Genomic DNA, 16,926 nt, shown 5'->3' on the forward strand with positions numbered 1-16,926 from the left:
CAAGAAATGTTTATGGAGTACTAACCATACACTAGGCATTCTGCTAGGCACTGGGACTCAGAGATCAAAACATAGACTGCAGGGGAGAAAAGCAAATAAAAGAAACCAAAAATATGTTATTTTAAAAAGTGAAAACAGTTCTGGCCAGCTACAGGACTGTCCTGGTCTTTTAAAATACTGACTACATTGTTTTCTCTCTGCCTCTTCTTCTTCTTCTTCTTCTTTTTTAATAACTTATTGTCAAATTGGGTACTCATCCCAACAAGTACCCCCCTCCATGCCCATCACCCATTTCCCCCTCTCCCCCACCCCCCATCAACCCTCAGTTTGTTCTCAGTATTTAGGAGTCTCTTATGGTTTGCCTCCCTCCCTCTCCTTAACTATTTTTCCCCTTCTCCTCACCCATGGTCCTCTGTTAAGTTTCCCCTGTTCTGCATATGAGTGAAAACATACGGTATCTGTCCTCTGACTGACTTCACTCAGCATAACACCCTCAAGGTCCATCTACGTTGCTACAAATGGCCAGATTTCATTCTTATTGCCATGTATTCTTATTCCATTGTATAGATAAACCACATCTTCTTGATCCATTCATCAATTGATGGACATTTAGGCTCTTTCCATGATTTGGCTATTGTGGAGAGTGCTGCTATGAACCTTGGGGTACATGTGCCCCTATGCGTCAGCACTCCTGTATCCCTTGGAGAAATTCCTAGCAGCTATTTCTGGGTCATCAGAGAGTTCTATTGTTAATTTTTTTGAGGAACCTCCACAGTGTTTTCCAGAGGGACTGCACCAGTTTACATTCCCACCAACAGTGTAGGAGGGTGCCCTCTCCAAGTGGTCTGGTATGCAGCCTTATTTGGGAACGATTCCTGAACATTAGGTGGCTCCTGTCTCTGTCCAGTCAGCCTCACCAGAAGAAGTAGGAGCACCAGACAGAACTTGGTGTTTCTGAGCAATGCTATCACTGGCTGCAACAGTTTATATTCCCACCAATAGGGTAGGAGGATGTCCATGTCTCCACATCCTCACCAGCATCTGAAGTCTCCTGATTTGTTCATTTTAGCCACTCTGACCATCTCTGCCACTTCTTCTAATGAGCCTCTTACCTACAGTGTCCCTCCATGCCCATACCCAGCTAGCAAAATTCATTACACACTCAGCAATGGCCTTTAGCCTCATTTTGCTATACTTATAAGTCATTTTTGTTCATACCACTTTGAGTTACCTTTACACAGACTGGCATGTGTTATGGTTTCTTGTATGGCACTGTCTCCCATAATATTATCAGGTATGAGCACAGGTTTTATCTTTCTTGTCTTTATATTCTACTGCCTTGCACATAGTAGATACTCAGTTCAATGCTGGGTGAATTTGCTGAATAGGATATCAGGGCCAGGAAGCCACTGTGGGACTGTTTCTTGAGTAACCCTTTCTCCCATCACATTCTTGGGATACTTATGGCCCATCTTACCTAAGATCTTGCCTTCTTAAGTACTTTCCTCTCACCAGCTTGTCCCTTTATCCAATTCCTTTTGTATTTAGTGTCCAGACTATGCCCATTAGTTGTTGACTATGCATTATACTGTTGTGTGTTTTATGTGGCCTGATGTAGAGTTTTTTCAAACTAAATTATAACTTTGAAAGGATCAAAAAGGCCATCACTTTTCTATCTTTCCAGTATTGCATAGTACGGGTTCAGATTGGATGCTCAATAAATGTGTGAAGTGACTATAAATCTGAAAGCATTATACAAAAGCTTGTTAACCAGAAACCCTGCACAGGGGCTCATTTTCACTGTGAGGCTGCTTATTGTACATTTTCCTCATTAGATTTTCTGAGCAATATGCTTGGAGCAGTTTCTGGCTTCATTAGAAGTTGGGCATGATCACTATGGTTTATATTGTCATTGTTCTTGCTTTTCTCTTTGTTGATTACATGAGCATACTCCTCATTTTCATAACCTCAGCCCATAGTTGTGAGAACTCGATGCTTTGTTGTAACATGTTGGTCTTTGAAGAACAGGCAGAGATATGTAAAATCATACTTGTTTGGGGGGAAAAATTGGCAGTGATTTTTCTTGTTGTAATTTAGAACATACCAAGCACTCATGATAGAAAATAAACCAATTTGAAACTCACAAGACAAACTCCAAAATTCAGTCTATAATATCCTCATGTGGGTCTACGTTTTAATTTAACAGCACTGTAGCCTCTTAGCGGCTGCTGGAGAATCTGTAACAGAGATGACTTCCTTAGTTCTCTATGGTAGAGAGAAGATCAAACAACCTGAGGGCATGCCTTCACAGAATGTTTTCCCCAAACCTATAGCATTTCCCATTCATATTGAATTCATTCTCTACATGAAGTTGTAGTCACCCCCTCTGTATACATAAACCAGGGTCTCCAAGCTGGCGCAGCATTCAGAATGTTCTATAATGAGAGATTAGTATAGAGCAGAAGTATTGAATTATAAGACTAAGGTCACCAAAATATGTTACCTATGCCAAAGAAACACTTTTAAGTCAAGGCCTCCATTTATGGCACTGTTTTAAACTTTGGGCCTCTGCTACCCCCTCTTCTGTTTAAAACTGTTTTGAAAATGCAGCTTTTAGGCCAACTGGTTTTTTGGCTCCTTCGGCCACGTTAGAGCCTCTGGCGGATTGAGAAGAACTCGTATGGCATCAGGGCTGTGTCTGTTCCCAGCCAGCTCACCTACTGATGGATGATGCCTGGCAGCATGCCTCCTTGTTGTTTGTTGTATTATTATGACAGAAAGCATTTTCAAAAGCCACATTTATCAAGTTGTCATAATAGTTTGGCTTGTATATCTATCGACTCCGGAAAAAAAAGCTAAATCTCTCTCTTAGCACTAATCTGTCGGAGCCACGTGATGCATCACACGCAGAAGAGGTGGTGCAAAATGAATAGGCCATTCTGTGTGAGATTTGAGGACTTTTCAACTAAATGATTAAAGGAAGAGGTGTTTTTTATGTATGCATTTGAAAGTCCTATAGCACCAAAGTCCTGTCCCCTCCTTGTTTCAAGAGTACGTTTCCATGGGTGGCTGTGTTTTTTGCAGATGCCTTATTCTTAGAATTTTGGAGGGAAAACGTTGAAATTTGCCACAAAGAAGGTCAAAGACACTCTTAATGTTTAAGATCGATTTCTCATTTGCAATTGTCACCAGATTAAACATTACTTGTTGTGGAAAATCTTATAAGGAAGATACATGGTTGGGAGTTCATGACTGTTGGGGGCTGGCAGAGGGATTCAAAATCATTATCCAGAGAAAACATATACTCAGTAAATGTTTGTTTAAAATACTTCAAATCTATTAATGTTAATAAAGCGCTCACTAGGTATGCATACTAGAACATCTTAAATTATTTAGAGGTATAGTATATAATGAACATACAACATAAACATAGTTATCTGTAGATACATTTTTATTGAGATATCATTGATATAGAACATTATACAATTTAAAGCTATACAATGTGTTGACTTGTTTCTCCCCCCATTTTCCCATCCTTTAACCCCCTTCCCTTTGATAATCATCAGCTCATTCTCTGTATTTATAGGTTCTGATTCTGCTTTTTTGTTTGTTTATTCAATTGTTTAGCTTTTTAGATTCCACATAGAAATGAAATCATAATCGCTATACTGTGTATTAGATTTCCATGACTTGTTTATCTACTAATTCCAAGTGGGTACCCTTAAATGACATCTCCCCAATTCTACCACCCCCAAGCCTCTGATAATTACCATTCTACTCTGTTTTTATGTAGGTATTTTTTTAAAGTTTATTGATTTATTTTGAGAGAGAGAGATGGGCGAGGAGCAGAGAGAGGGAGAGAGAGAATCCCAAACAAGCTCCATGCTGTCAATGCAGACCCCGAAGAGGAGGCTCCAACTCACAAACCATGAGATCATGACCTGAGCCGAAATCAAGAGTCAGACGTTTAACCAACTGAGCTTCCCAGGTGCCACTGTAGATATTTTTTGAGGGAGGTGCTGGACTGACTCCTCTTGCTGGGACCAAGCACCATAGAAATAAAGTTTCCACATCAACAAGGCTCATTTTTATTTTCATGAAAGACACTCTAAATTAGAATTAAATAATAATTATATAAACATGGAATAAAATGCAGAGAATTATAGCATTACTTTTTTAAGTGAAAGAGTGTAACAGATCTAAAAGAAAGAAGAAATGTGGAACTTAAGAAACCCACCATGGTGGCCTGTCCTCTAACTCCATTTTTTCCCCATGCCAGGCAAGATCACCACCAACCACCCATGATGCACAGACTCCAGTTCTAGATCATAGGTTTTAGCATCCAGTTTGACCCATGGATGAGGACAGCAGGGTCCTGAGGTTCATGTAACTTTTACATGGCTAAGTTGATTGGTATCAAGTGTTGTTTCCTGAAAGAACCTCTTACAATAATGTGTCTGTGGAAAATGAAAAGCAGCCCAACAGTGCGTTTGCACTTGGTCCTCTTCAGTGTTCTCAGAATTTGTTACTCCTCTTGAGGTCTTTGTGAAAAGTCCCAGAAATGTAGAAGTGCTTTCACTGGCTTCTTAGGGACATCCTTCCGAAAGATAACTCCAGTGAATACTGACCTGCTCAAACTGAAGAGGAAAACCGTGCACTAATACCACGTGAAGTTCTGTTTTCAGCTATAAGTCTGCTTGCCTTGTCTAATCTATGTTCATTTTAGGATCCAAGATCTAAAGGATCCAGAGTCCAGAGTCTTTCTGTCAGCTTGAATTGCTGATATGGGTTATACCTGTTCTCTTGTGAAGAGTCATGGTTTCCTTTTGGATAACTAAAAAAAGAGAGATAAGCAGATGAATGCTCATATTTTACAATTCTTTGCCCATGAGTCCATATTTGAAAGACAAGAGATATTCCAAGAAATACAGTAATGTGTTCTTACTGAGCACCCCTCTTTACTTTTTCAAAATCAAAGGCAAAGTTTCCTGAGTGGCTGTCCTTAAGAACTCTGGAGTCTTAAATACACAGTTCCCACATTTTCCTAAAACTTGTTCACTGACCCCAAGGATGAACCTGGCTGTGTCTCCAAAAGACTCTGTTTGCTTAGGGAGGAAAGTGAGGAGACCCTTGAGGTAAAAATTGGTGTGTTTTACCCAATTTTTTTTATTCTTAATGAGAGACAAGTTGAATACGACTCCCTCTATTAAGGGCTTAAATTATGTACGTGGGAGGGTGGGGAAGAGGGGGACCAGCAAATTGCTAACGCCTGGAAGGAGAGCTTTTAATTTTCCATGGCAATTCATTTCTTCTGTGGTTGTTAAATTATGGTAACTGAAACGAAGATAATATCAGGATTTTAAGAATTGGAAGAGTTCAGATGGTTTGTTATGTGTTAATGAGTGTTAAAGTGTGCCTTAAGCATACACTAATCTCATTTTAAGTGTGTTAAAATCTGAATAATTCACAATTAATAGCTTGTGATTGAGGTGATTACCATTTTAGAGAGAAGGAATTAGGTCAAAATTAATAAATGGCTAGCTAGGAGTAAAGTGCTTAAATGAATAAATAAGGAACTTTGCATACAAATTCAGTTTGGAATATGTTTGAATATTTATATTTTGTTCTTTCATACTTGAACCAGTTCTGAGTCCTTAACTGGTACCGTCCTTAGCTCACTAAACACAGTCCTGAAAATATTCTATTGTTCACAGTGAGAAGATGCATTTACTTAAAATCTCTGTTATCAGTGGCCTCTAACTTGCGTTGGAAACCATGTTGGATTGAAATTTCTGTTTGTTTTCATTCCCAAGGGTGAATTTTATTTTGTTTAAATGTATAAGAAACCATTTGGCTGTTTTCTACTAACGAACTGTTAAGGAAGGAAGAAAATATTTTTTTACTGCTTGATGCTCAAATGATGCTTTTGAGCCCAGATAAATGACTTGGATGAAGAAATCAACACTTAGCACAAATTAAATCCTTACGATGGAATATTCACTTCATTAACTTAAATAAAATTTATATTCAGGTGTAATAAATTTGAACTTTTAAAAAGTATAAGCTTCTCTGCATTGAAGTTCTTTCATGTGACATTTTATAGAGGAGTGTGGTTTTCTTGGAGATGTTCCGATGTATAGTGTGTACAGGTATCCTTTACTTACTAGAAGTGAATTTACCAGAACTGAGGAGCAGTTGATAAATTGATATGGTAACAATAAGGTGCAGTTAACCTCCAGACCAACACTCTGCTTGATTTCTCAGATTTAATCTAGTCTTAATATTTTACACATCTTAAGTATATCTTGTTCCTTTTTTTTGATTTACATGCTTTGAAGTTAAGACAAATCTGAGTTCCAATCCCTGGTTCTTTCTTTCCTGTGGATATTTCAGTAAGCCTCCTAATCTCTGTCAGCCTCAATCTTCTCATCTATTAAAGGGGAATGATAAAACCTTTCAGAGTTCTCGGAAGTTTATTGATAATGTACACAGAATATGTAACCCTGGATGGAACACCTTTAGGAGGCGCTCAGTGTATCATAGAGGCTAGAATTACAATTGTTACCCACAATCTGATAATGTCTTTCAATAATGAGGGCCTTTCCAAAATCCAGCATTACCAGTTTTGTATCATATTTAAGTCAATTAAATAAAATAAGTTCTTAGTAAATAAGTAATACTATATAGTAGAGGCAAGGCTTAATTCAGGGAAACAAATTATGTAAATCAATATGAGGTGTTTGACAATTATAGGATACTCTTTGGAAATTGCAGCAAAGGTTTCTCTTTGCGTTCTATTTTTGCTAAATAAGGGTTCAAATCAATCTTTTATATTATGCCCTCACATCTATCTTCCCAGGATGCTTTTAAAATGTGTGTTTGTAATTGAAAATATATGGGGAAAAGCTCATTTAAGTTATTGAAGCAGGTATTTTTCTGTTTTTTCTGTTTTGGTTTGGTTTGGTTTTTGGTAAATGATCTCTCTATAATAACTTTTTTGCATTTGAGCAGAGCTTTTGTAAATTATCTGAGTTAGTGATCACCAGTTTGTATCCCACCAGTCCAACATACATTTGACAGATGAGAAGGGTAAGACCCTGAGAGGGCAACAGGCTTATGCAAGGAGAAGAGCAAGTTTACGACCTACATCCCACGAACTCCTAATTTAGCATTGTTTTCATTATTCCTTCAGGGGGATAAGGTTAGGAAAAGAAAATAAAAAGAGGTGGAAAACATAGAGCTTTAAGGTCTTAATGATTAATACCAGAGTTCACTTTTTTAAAGCAAGAAGTCATCATTGTGTCTCCTCGTTTTTAAAACATCGAGTGGTTCCCCTTTGCCTATTGCCAAGTTCAAAATTAGAAGGTATTTCTCTCATCTGTAATTTCCCACATAAATCCCAAACTCCAGCAAAGCAAAACCATATCTTTTTATACTTCTTTGCCTTTCCTGTGGTTTCCTCTCTCTATATCCTTAAACCTTTTTCAGTATCTATTATGTTTTTATATCTGTTACACAATTAATTTGTCAGATGTCTACAAAATGCTTACTGTGGTGTGCCAGGCACTGTTAGAAGTGCTTCTCAAATATTAAGTCAGTTAATTTCCATGACAATCCCAGGAAATAAGGCATATTATCCCATTTTACAGATGATAAAACTGAAATATTGAAACTGCAGAAGAGAGTCAAGATTCCAGAAAGAGGATTCTGGTTTCAAAGTGGGTACTCTGAACCATTACATGATGTCACATATGTACTCAGAATTATACAGCTGAAAAACTTATCACATTCAGCCAAGACCACTGTCTAAATGGCATGCCACCAAAGGCCTCTGGGTTGTTGAATTCATTACCTTGTAAATGTACCATCAACTGGAACCTACTTCTCATCTTTTTAGACTCAGAAGTCTGGTAATTTTCAGTAATCATACCAAGAACAGATCTGCTCTTGGAGGTGGACTCACAATGACTTGACCCATGAGATTAATGTTTCAAACTAGAATGCTACTTTATTTATTAACTTGCAATGAAAAGTAGAACTATCACATGGACCAACAAAATACCTATGTGAACATGATAAGCACATTGTGCCTCTCGGCAGTCCTAAGAAACCAGATCACTCTTGGCAAGTTGCTTGGTCAACATGGCATCGTAATGAGGGGTATCCCTGGGATGAACAGAACATTCATTGACATCAGCTAAGTTAGCATGAGGCATCTGTACCATGATAGCAACATCCTTGCCAATGGGTCCTGGAGGACATGAAACTCATTGGTTTTTGGTCTGGACACTGCTGGGCTGGGTGCAGACAACCATATATCTCCATGATTCTCTTCTTTTCTATGATTATAATGCCTAACCAGCCCTTCCTTTCCTTTCCCACATTCTGTTGTTAATGTGTGTTAATATTCTCAACCTGGTCACAGTCTTCAGCCTGGGACCTTTCTATCTTTTTAAGACAGGCTTAGTGCTATTGTATTTTCAGTTGCTATTTTCTTTTTGCTAACATCCTCGAGGCCTAACACAAATACTATCTAGCTTTTCCTACACTGAATTATAACAACATGACTGGTTTTTTTTTTAATAGGAAAGACAAAGTCGTAATCATTCTTCTTTGTATTCCCAGAAGTAAATGCATTGCCCAGCACATAATAGGAGATCAGTGGATGTTTGCTGAATAAACAGGTAAATGAGGAGGTATAAATCATCATGGTTAGGAGTGTAAGCTCTGAAAGTGCATGTTCTGGTTTCAAATCTCAGCTCTATTATTTAACACTTGTGTGATTTTGGGAAGTTACTCAACATCCCTGAACTTCAGTTTTCTCATCTGTAAAAAGAGTGCAATTGTACCCTGCCTCCCAGAGTTCTTGAAAAGATTAAATAAATTAAAACATATACCGAACTTAGAAATGTACCTGGAATTTATCATAACTGTTAGTTATTAGTATAATAATTCTCTTAGCATTTTGTATTGTCTTTCTCCTTGTTTTGTTAAAAGTATGACTTATTTTGCAGAGAGCAGAGTACTGCTTGTTCTTGTTTTAAGTGTCATCATTGCATATTTAATCAAAAATTGTTTTTGTTCACAGAAATTCAGTAAAATGGAAACTCCCTTGTATTGCTGATGGGAGTTAGGAATGGCACAACTTTTAGGGAATGCAATTTAGCAATATTTATCAAAAGCCTTATAAAAGTTCATTCTCTTTAGTTTGGTAATTCCCCTTCTGGAAATTTATCTATTCTATAGCCACAGTCAGAAACTCGGATAAAAACACTTATATGGATGGACATAGTTTATCACACTATCATTTATCAACCCCCTCACTGGAAATTACTTTAATGGCAAGTCATGAAAGAATGATTATACAAATTAGCCTATCTCATTTAACAGAATATTATGTAGCTCTCAAAACTGTATCTTTAAAGTTATTTTGTAGTGTGGGAAAATGCTTCCAAAAATTGAAGTGGAAAAGAACACCCAAACCACAAAATGGTATAGGTGATGTAATTTCTTCTACACTGAGTGAAAAAAATCAGTAAATCAAAATAACAGTGATTATCTTTAGATCAGACAACTACAGGGGATTTTGTTTTGTAATCTTTCTTTTCCACAACCTCTACAATGAGCGTGTATTCTGGAAGTAAAAATAATTCTTTAAGAACTATGAGTTTTAATGTCCTTAGGTGTGTAATTTTAAGACTTGTTGAATATTAAGTCTCATTTTTACCATATCCCAGGTCTAAGCTTTTTCAGTGAAATATCTCTTTAGTCTTATACTAGAAATAATGGATTTATTTTCAGAAAACTATGTATTAATATTTATTTGGCTAATAAGCACTAACTATAAGTACTTATTTTGAAAAAATTTTTGAAGCAAAATGAATGCTTAGTTTCAGCCCTCATGGAGAAATCAGTTTATATGTACAACTCCTTGTGATCTGCTCTGTTTAGTATTGATAGCAATTTCTGTAAGAACATTGCTACTCGGAAGAAAAGAAAGACTCTTACATTACTCTTAAGAGAAAATTGTTTTCATAAGAAAATAGCTTCAATTCTGAGCCTTTCACAGTAGTAATGAGTTTTTTCTTTTTTCTTTCTCTTTCTTTCTTTCTTTTTTTTTTTTTGTGACCTAGGAGCTGTGAGGGAAGAAATATCCGATATAGAACATGCAGTAATGTGGTAAGTATTGAGGCTCACTTCTATGATTATGATCATATATTTTTTAAGAACTGAATAATGCTAAGCAGTTTTATGTATCCTGAACCAGCAATCAATTAGTATTTCAATAAGAGTTATTTATCTCCCACTATACTGTTGATGCAGCCTTTAAAAATACATATTTTGGGGGCACCTGGGTGGCTCAGTTGGTTAACTGTTCGACTTTGGCTCAGGTCATGATCTCACAGTTTGAGGGTTCGAGCCCTGCATCGGGCTCTGTGCTGACAGCTCAGAGCCTGGAGCCTGCTTTGGANGAATAAAGATAAATAAATAAATAAATAAATAAAATACATATTTTTAATTCTCCTCAATATAAACTCTCAATCATTTGGCCAGATGGAAGCTAACTAGGCCATTTCAAAACAGGGGCTCTGTATTTCTTTTCTGCTTTCTGACTTTTCACATCTAAGTCTCTTGAGAACCAATAAGAGGAATGATAAAAAGGGAAACCACTAGGGTCTCATGAAATAAGTATTAATCAAACTCAGATTTGACAAAATCATTCATTCATTCAATCATTTATTCAACAAAAAACATTCAATACCATCCTTGTATGAGGCACTACACTAGTGTAAGGGAAATTGGCATGTGGTCACTGTCTTAAAACATCTGTGATAAAGTAGGAGATGCAGAGAGAGAAGATAGAGGTGCACATAACCATACTCAAGCACAAAGTATGGCAAATGCTGCAATAAAGAGATAAAGTTCTTTGTGGGTTAAAAATGGAGAGACCTCTGAAGAGTCTTCAAGGAAAAAGTGATTTGAGATACGGCTTAGAGGACCAGGAGGGCGGTGACTGGTCCACCCTGAGTGTGAGGGGTGATAGTCCAAGCAGAGGGGACACAATGGGCAACTTGGGATGCAGAAATGTTTAAGGTGTGTTCCACATATGAATTTGGAAAGGATTGTGCCTAACAGTATTGAAGAGGGGTGCCTGGGTGGCTCAGTCGGTTAAGCATCCAACTTCAGCTCAGGTCATGATCTCATGGTTTGTGGGTTCGAGCCCCGCATCGGGCTCTGTGCTGACAGCTCAGAGCCTGGAGCCTGCTTCAGATACTGTGTCTCCCTCTCTCTCTGCCCCTCCCCTATTCATGCTCTGTTTCTCTGTGTCTCAATAATAAACATAAAAAGATTTAAAAAAAAAAAACCAGTATTGAAGAAAAGAATTGAAAGATATTTTGAGGTTACACCTTGAACAAATTTAAATGTTAGGATTCCAAGTTTATATTAGTTCAGTGAATAATGAGGGTTCACTAGAGGCTTTGGAGCAAGAGTATGATATTGTAGTTTCTCTGACTTCAGGAAGATTAATTCCGTAGTGATCTGAGGAAAGCTCTGGAACAGGAAGTGGAGGAGGAGCAAGAAGAAATCAGAGCTTAAACCAAAGGGAAATAGATGCAAGAGAGGTCAAAATTAAGGTCACTTTGTAAGACCTAACAAGCAATTTAAATTAGAATGAAAAGGTGAAGTGAGAGTAAAGGAAACAGAGAGGTGTGTGCATATTTAGAGCTCTTAAACTGGCCTGTCCTCTGTTAGAGTAACTCTTTCTCACTAGCTACATGGCTCACATTTTCCTTATTCCCATCTCAGCTCAAATGCAACCTCCTCAGAGCAGTTTCCTTGACCACCTTATCTGATGTGCTTGTCCCACTGCCTAATCCCATCTCTCACAGCCGTCAATCTTACTTCCTTTACAGCACTTTGACTTTCTTTGTAGCACTAATCTCTACCAAAATTTATCTTTTTTGATTACTTATTTGTTTTCTGTTTTCTAACTCTAGAATGTGGACTCCATGAGGATAGGAGCCTCATTCATCTTGTTCTCTCCTTTATCCCCAGTGCCTGGAACTGTTGACTCACACATATTAAGTACATGATGGAAATTTGCTGAATATATAATGGACGGCCAGGGTTCTGAAAAAAATGGTGGATACTGTTGTCAAAAGTAGGAATGTTGGGAGAAGGCTTGGGAGAGGGAAATGACAAATTTGATTTAGGGACAGTATTGAGTTTGACATGCAGGCTGAACTTGTAGATGGTATATTCAACTGTGCAATGAGGATTTGAGCTCAGGAAGGAGATCAGGGCACAAGCCATAGAAAAACAAATGAGATGCATAAAATTTGAAGATTTGGAAGCAGTACCTTAAGGGAGCGCATGTAGAATCCTTAGAGGAGAGAAGCTCAGAACTTTGGTGAATATCTGTATTCAGATAGAATGAGAACAAGAGTGCCAGGTAAGCCACAACAGACACAATAGAGAAGTACCAGAAGAAATAAAACTTCATAAAGGTGTTCAGTGGGATAAATGTTGCCAATAGGTTGAAGACTGAAAAAACCCCACGGGAGGAACAGTTTCTATAGTGTGCTAGGAACAAAATCAAGATCATGGGGGGTAAAAAAAAATGAGTATCAAGGAGAAAATGGAGTTGATGGGTATAAGCTATTCTTATTAAGTGTTAATAGAGGTATCTCATTATTTATGGAGTCACATAAAGGTATGTGGGTAGTCGGTCTGTTTGCAGTGAGTAAACCTTGAGAGATACGTTGATCTAAAAGGAGAGACTGATGATATGAGGGTGTAAGGGGATGCTTGATGCCCCAGGTCCCAAAGGAGACAGTGGGTGACAATAAGAGGAATCTTGGTAAAGGCAAAGGACATACTCTTCACTCTGAGAAAATAGAAGGAAATTGAGAGAGGAAGTTTGAGGATATAGGAAGATTTTGAAGAAGGGAAAAGATGAGGCTGCTCATGAGGCACAAGCTCAAGCTTCCTTGTAGAGTTTTCTCCATCACCTGCTGACAGTGAAGGAGGTGAGTCGAACTTGAAGGCCTACAACAGCCACTGGGGAAATCAAGTAAAAGCCAGCAAAGCAAAATAAGGAATTGTTAGGGGGCAATGAAGGGGCTCAGCTGAGGCCAAAAGCTTGATGTGACTGAGAACAAGGACAGAAGGATGTTAAGACTTAGTCCGGTAGTATGGCAATGCATTGGGGCAGGAACAGAGAAGACTCACATTGGAGGTGACTTATAGTCAAAGTACTGATGAAATGGGTTGAGAGAGACCAAGATGAATGAAAAGTATATATATTTTTTACACCTGACCAGGGAGAATGCAAGGAACTAGAAGGCATGATAATTGGGAGTAAGAGTAACTGTCCAGTGGAAAATTTTGCCTACTTCATCTCTCTCTTTCTATGTAGGACGCTAGGTGCCATATAGTTCAACTGCTAATTGGTTAAAAGAATCAAATAGCTGCAGTTCTTAAATTTTTAAAAACGGTATTGACTGTTTTAGAAATGGTATAAAAATACCTAATGGAAATATACTTTAGCTCATTGGTTTTCTTTATCCCTTTTATAGTAGTGATATCTTATATATTGGGGCTATTTTTTAAATACCATAATGTTATTTAAGAATCTCCATAATGTCCATTCTGTTTCTTTATAGCTTTTAAAATAGTGGAAAGGATCCAAACTCTCCTAAGTAGATGAATGCCTAATGCATCATGAGCATATGTGTGCCTACCCCGTCCTTCAAGCTTTTCAGAAACAGCCCACAATTTCCTTACTATCCTTATGAGCACTTTCACGGACAGATGTAGGCTAAGACTCTGACCTAATATTATTTAAAACCCATAGTGTTACCTGAGCCAACTCTTTACAGCTTGTAGAATCAAACTGACATTGAGTTTTTTATGAGAATCTAAAGTCTTCAAATCATTTAAAGGTTTTTTTTTTTTTTTCTGGCTTTTGGCCATGACAGGAGTGACATGGCCAAAAAACAAACAAAACATCTCATAAGAAAGAATCTTTTCATAATCACATTCCAATTTCTCAAACTAAGAAGTTCAGGGCAATTTAGTTAAATATTCTCCTTTTAAATACCTGTTTGGAAAAAACTCTAGAGTCCCTTTTTAGGTAAGCCTCCAGGTCAACCCTTAGTCCCTGGCAGCTTTCTGGGGCTCTTCCGAACCACTTCTCCAAAGACTCACCCTCTTTTTCTATTCTTTGTGGGTGCGGCATATGACATTTCTTTGGGTTCTTATTCTCCAAGGCTGAGGAGGAGAAAAACTCTCCTCAGGTTTGTGAGTTTTCTATGTTGCCCTGGAAAGTCAGTTCACATACTTTTAAGATTTTTTGTTAATCACTCTATAGACAGGGTGTATCAGTAAAGAAAGTTCCCATGATGTTTGTCTGGTTCTTCTAGTCATGCCACCTTCTGCTACTATTTCTATCAGGTTCAAGCAGATCATTTTCATTTCTAAGGATGTAGTACATCCAACCTTTCCCATTTCACAGTCCTCACTTTTGTCTAGGAAGGTGGCAAGACCCTCTCTCTCTGGAAGAAAAGACTAAGGGTACTATTGTGAAGAACAATAGGTGTGCACTAGCAAACCACCCAAGTGAGTCATTTAAGTCTCAGATCTTCCCAGGGGGACCCTCAAAAAAGGTTTCTTCATGTTTATTCAAATTAGACCTCACATCTGAGCCCCTTAATCTTAGTTAGACATTTTAAAAGGACTTTCAAAGTTAGACTAATATCATGTTACTTATAAACTGTTTCTTTGTCACCATCCTTAGTCTTCATAAGAGTTGACATTTCAGAAACAGTGACCACAGTTAGCAACATAATAAGCCAAGGTGCCTGTGGTAGCTGGCGGTGGTCATGGGTTTTTCTTTTTTTCAATTCAAGTTACTTAACATATAGTGTAGTATTGGTTTCAGGAATAGAATTTAGTAATTCATCACTTACATTTAACACCCAGTACTCATCCCAACAAATACCCTCCTTAATGCCCATCACCCATCTAGACTGTCCGTTCCCCCCCAACCCCTAGCAATCCTGCTTCTTCTCTGTATTTAAAGAGTCTTTTATGGTTTGTCTCCCTCTCTGCTTTTATCTTATTTTTTTCACACTTGACTGGTTTTTTAAAAAAACAAACGTCCCTAAGACTAAAGTTGGGAAGCCATATTTCCATATCTCTTCTAGAGCCCTCCCAGAGATGAGTGGGCAGGGATTTCTGTGCTGAGAGGTCACAGAAAGGCCCTGTCTGCTTTTCTCACCATGCCAGTGCCTAGCACAAAGTGTCTGATGATATGCTTGTGAAACTGTGTACCCAGGAACATAGCAAACTGACAGGGCTGCCATGGGAGTTTTCAAACATTCAAGGGAACCACAGCAACACTTGGCATTTGTTGGGCACGATGGAAACTGGTAGATCATGCTGGCTTCTTTTCTATGACATCTTGTCTTTGCAAAGTTGGAGAACAAGCCTCACATTCGGTTCTCCTGAAGCTTTGATAAAAATCAAGTACCGAGAGAACATCAGTGTGGGACAGGAGATGAGGGTGGCATTGTCCAATCGGATTTCATACTTTAATAGGTTTTCCAATACTCAACGAGTGCAGACTTACCATTAGTAAGTAAACCTGGTTATTTATGAATAAAAGAAAATCTCATTTTTCCTTCAAGTATGTGTATGGTCCTTTTCAAAGGGCTAGTGTGAGGGTACAAATACCTGTTGAGGTGTTTGGACCTAACTACTTAATCAATGGAAGTGTTAGGTATTCCCTTTGGGCTAGGGGTGCCATAAAAAAATTCCGAGATATTCAAGGGGCTATGGACAGATGAAGTTTAGCAACCCGTATCACGTGGTGGGCATTCAACACTTATGATGAATGAATGAATGACATCCTAAGTAAGGTGACATTTGAGTCAAAGTTTTCAAGATGACAGAATTTTTCCAGCTACAATGAGAGACAGTGTATAAAAAGTGGGAATGGTATTTGTTCAACAATTTCTGCTGTAGCCTACAGTGTCCCAGTCACTTTTTCTAGGCACTGGAATATCATAGCTAGAGAGAAAGATTAGCCCATGTTCTCATGAAGCTTATTCTCTCATGAGAGAAAGCAGATGATAAACAAATAAAGAAAGAGACGTGTGGCAGCTTCAGATAGTGAATGATTCTTAAGGAAATAAAGCAGGATAATGGCATAAATAGTGACAAAGGGGAAGTCGCTGCATATGGGGTGGTCAAGAAATTCTCTCTGAAGTGACATTGGGGCCCTGTAGTATGTGTGAAGGGGGAGGCATGAACTAACCCAGCTTCTTTGAGGCACTGGTAGGTCATTTTATGAAGTATGATATGAGGTATAGGACAGAGAAAGAGGTACTCATCCACTCTGAGGAGTCTGAACTTCCTCCTACGTGTTATTCTGTAAGAGGCATTGCTAGCCTCTCAGTAAGGGTGACAGGCATTGTTTGCAAAAGGACCAGAAGGCTGACAGACAGGGGGTTGCTCTGATCACCCCCCTTCTGTGTGTTTCCTTCTCCCAGACCCAGAGCCAGTCAGTCTCTGACTGAAGTATATGAAAGGCAGTAGGGTTTTGTTTTTTTTTTTTAACCTCAAGTAACATGTTTCTTAACTGAGAAAGAAGTTCTGAGGGAAAGAATATTGGTTTCTTCTTCATAAATGTTCAGAATCCTCCCCCTACTACATATATAGGGCGCTTCCAGAGGGCACGCTGGGCATCCAAAATGGCTCTCCCCAAGGCTGACTAGACTCTGTAGCACTGGCCCTAAGAAATGTGCTTCCTGCTGGATTAATTCGTGATTCCCTCCTTAATGATCCATCTAGCTGAAAAGCAGGAATTTTCCTTGTATTGTATCTTCCTTGAGAGAGAGAGAAAGAGAGAGAGAGAGAGAG

The 16,926-nt window shown here is 38.3% G+C and overlaps 1 protein-coding gene across 1 annotated transcript in view; it reads left to right on the forward strand.

Annotated features, from left to right (window-relative positions):
* The window catches only part of ADAMTSL1 (ADAMTS like 1), a gene marked incomplete at its 5' end in the record, with an annotated part of 912,424 nt that overhangs the window by 568,902 nt on the left and 326,596 nt on the right, over positions 1-16,926 (forward strand). Inside the window, one exon of the mRNA XM_077765085.1 lies at positions 10,134-10,179. Within this exon, the coding sequence (XP_077621211.1) occupies positions 10,134-10,179 (46 nt within the window). The remainder of the gene's footprint in view (positions 1-10,133; positions 10,180-16,926) is intronic.

Source organism: Crocuta crocuta, unplaced genomic scaffold (genome assembly GCF_008692635.1).
Source record: "Crocuta crocuta isolate KB4526 unplaced genomic scaffold, BGI_CrCroc_1.0 scaffold687, whole genome shotgun sequence".
Classification (NCBI taxonomy): Eukaryota; Metazoa; Chordata; class Mammalia; order Carnivora; family Hyaenidae; genus Crocuta; species Crocuta crocuta.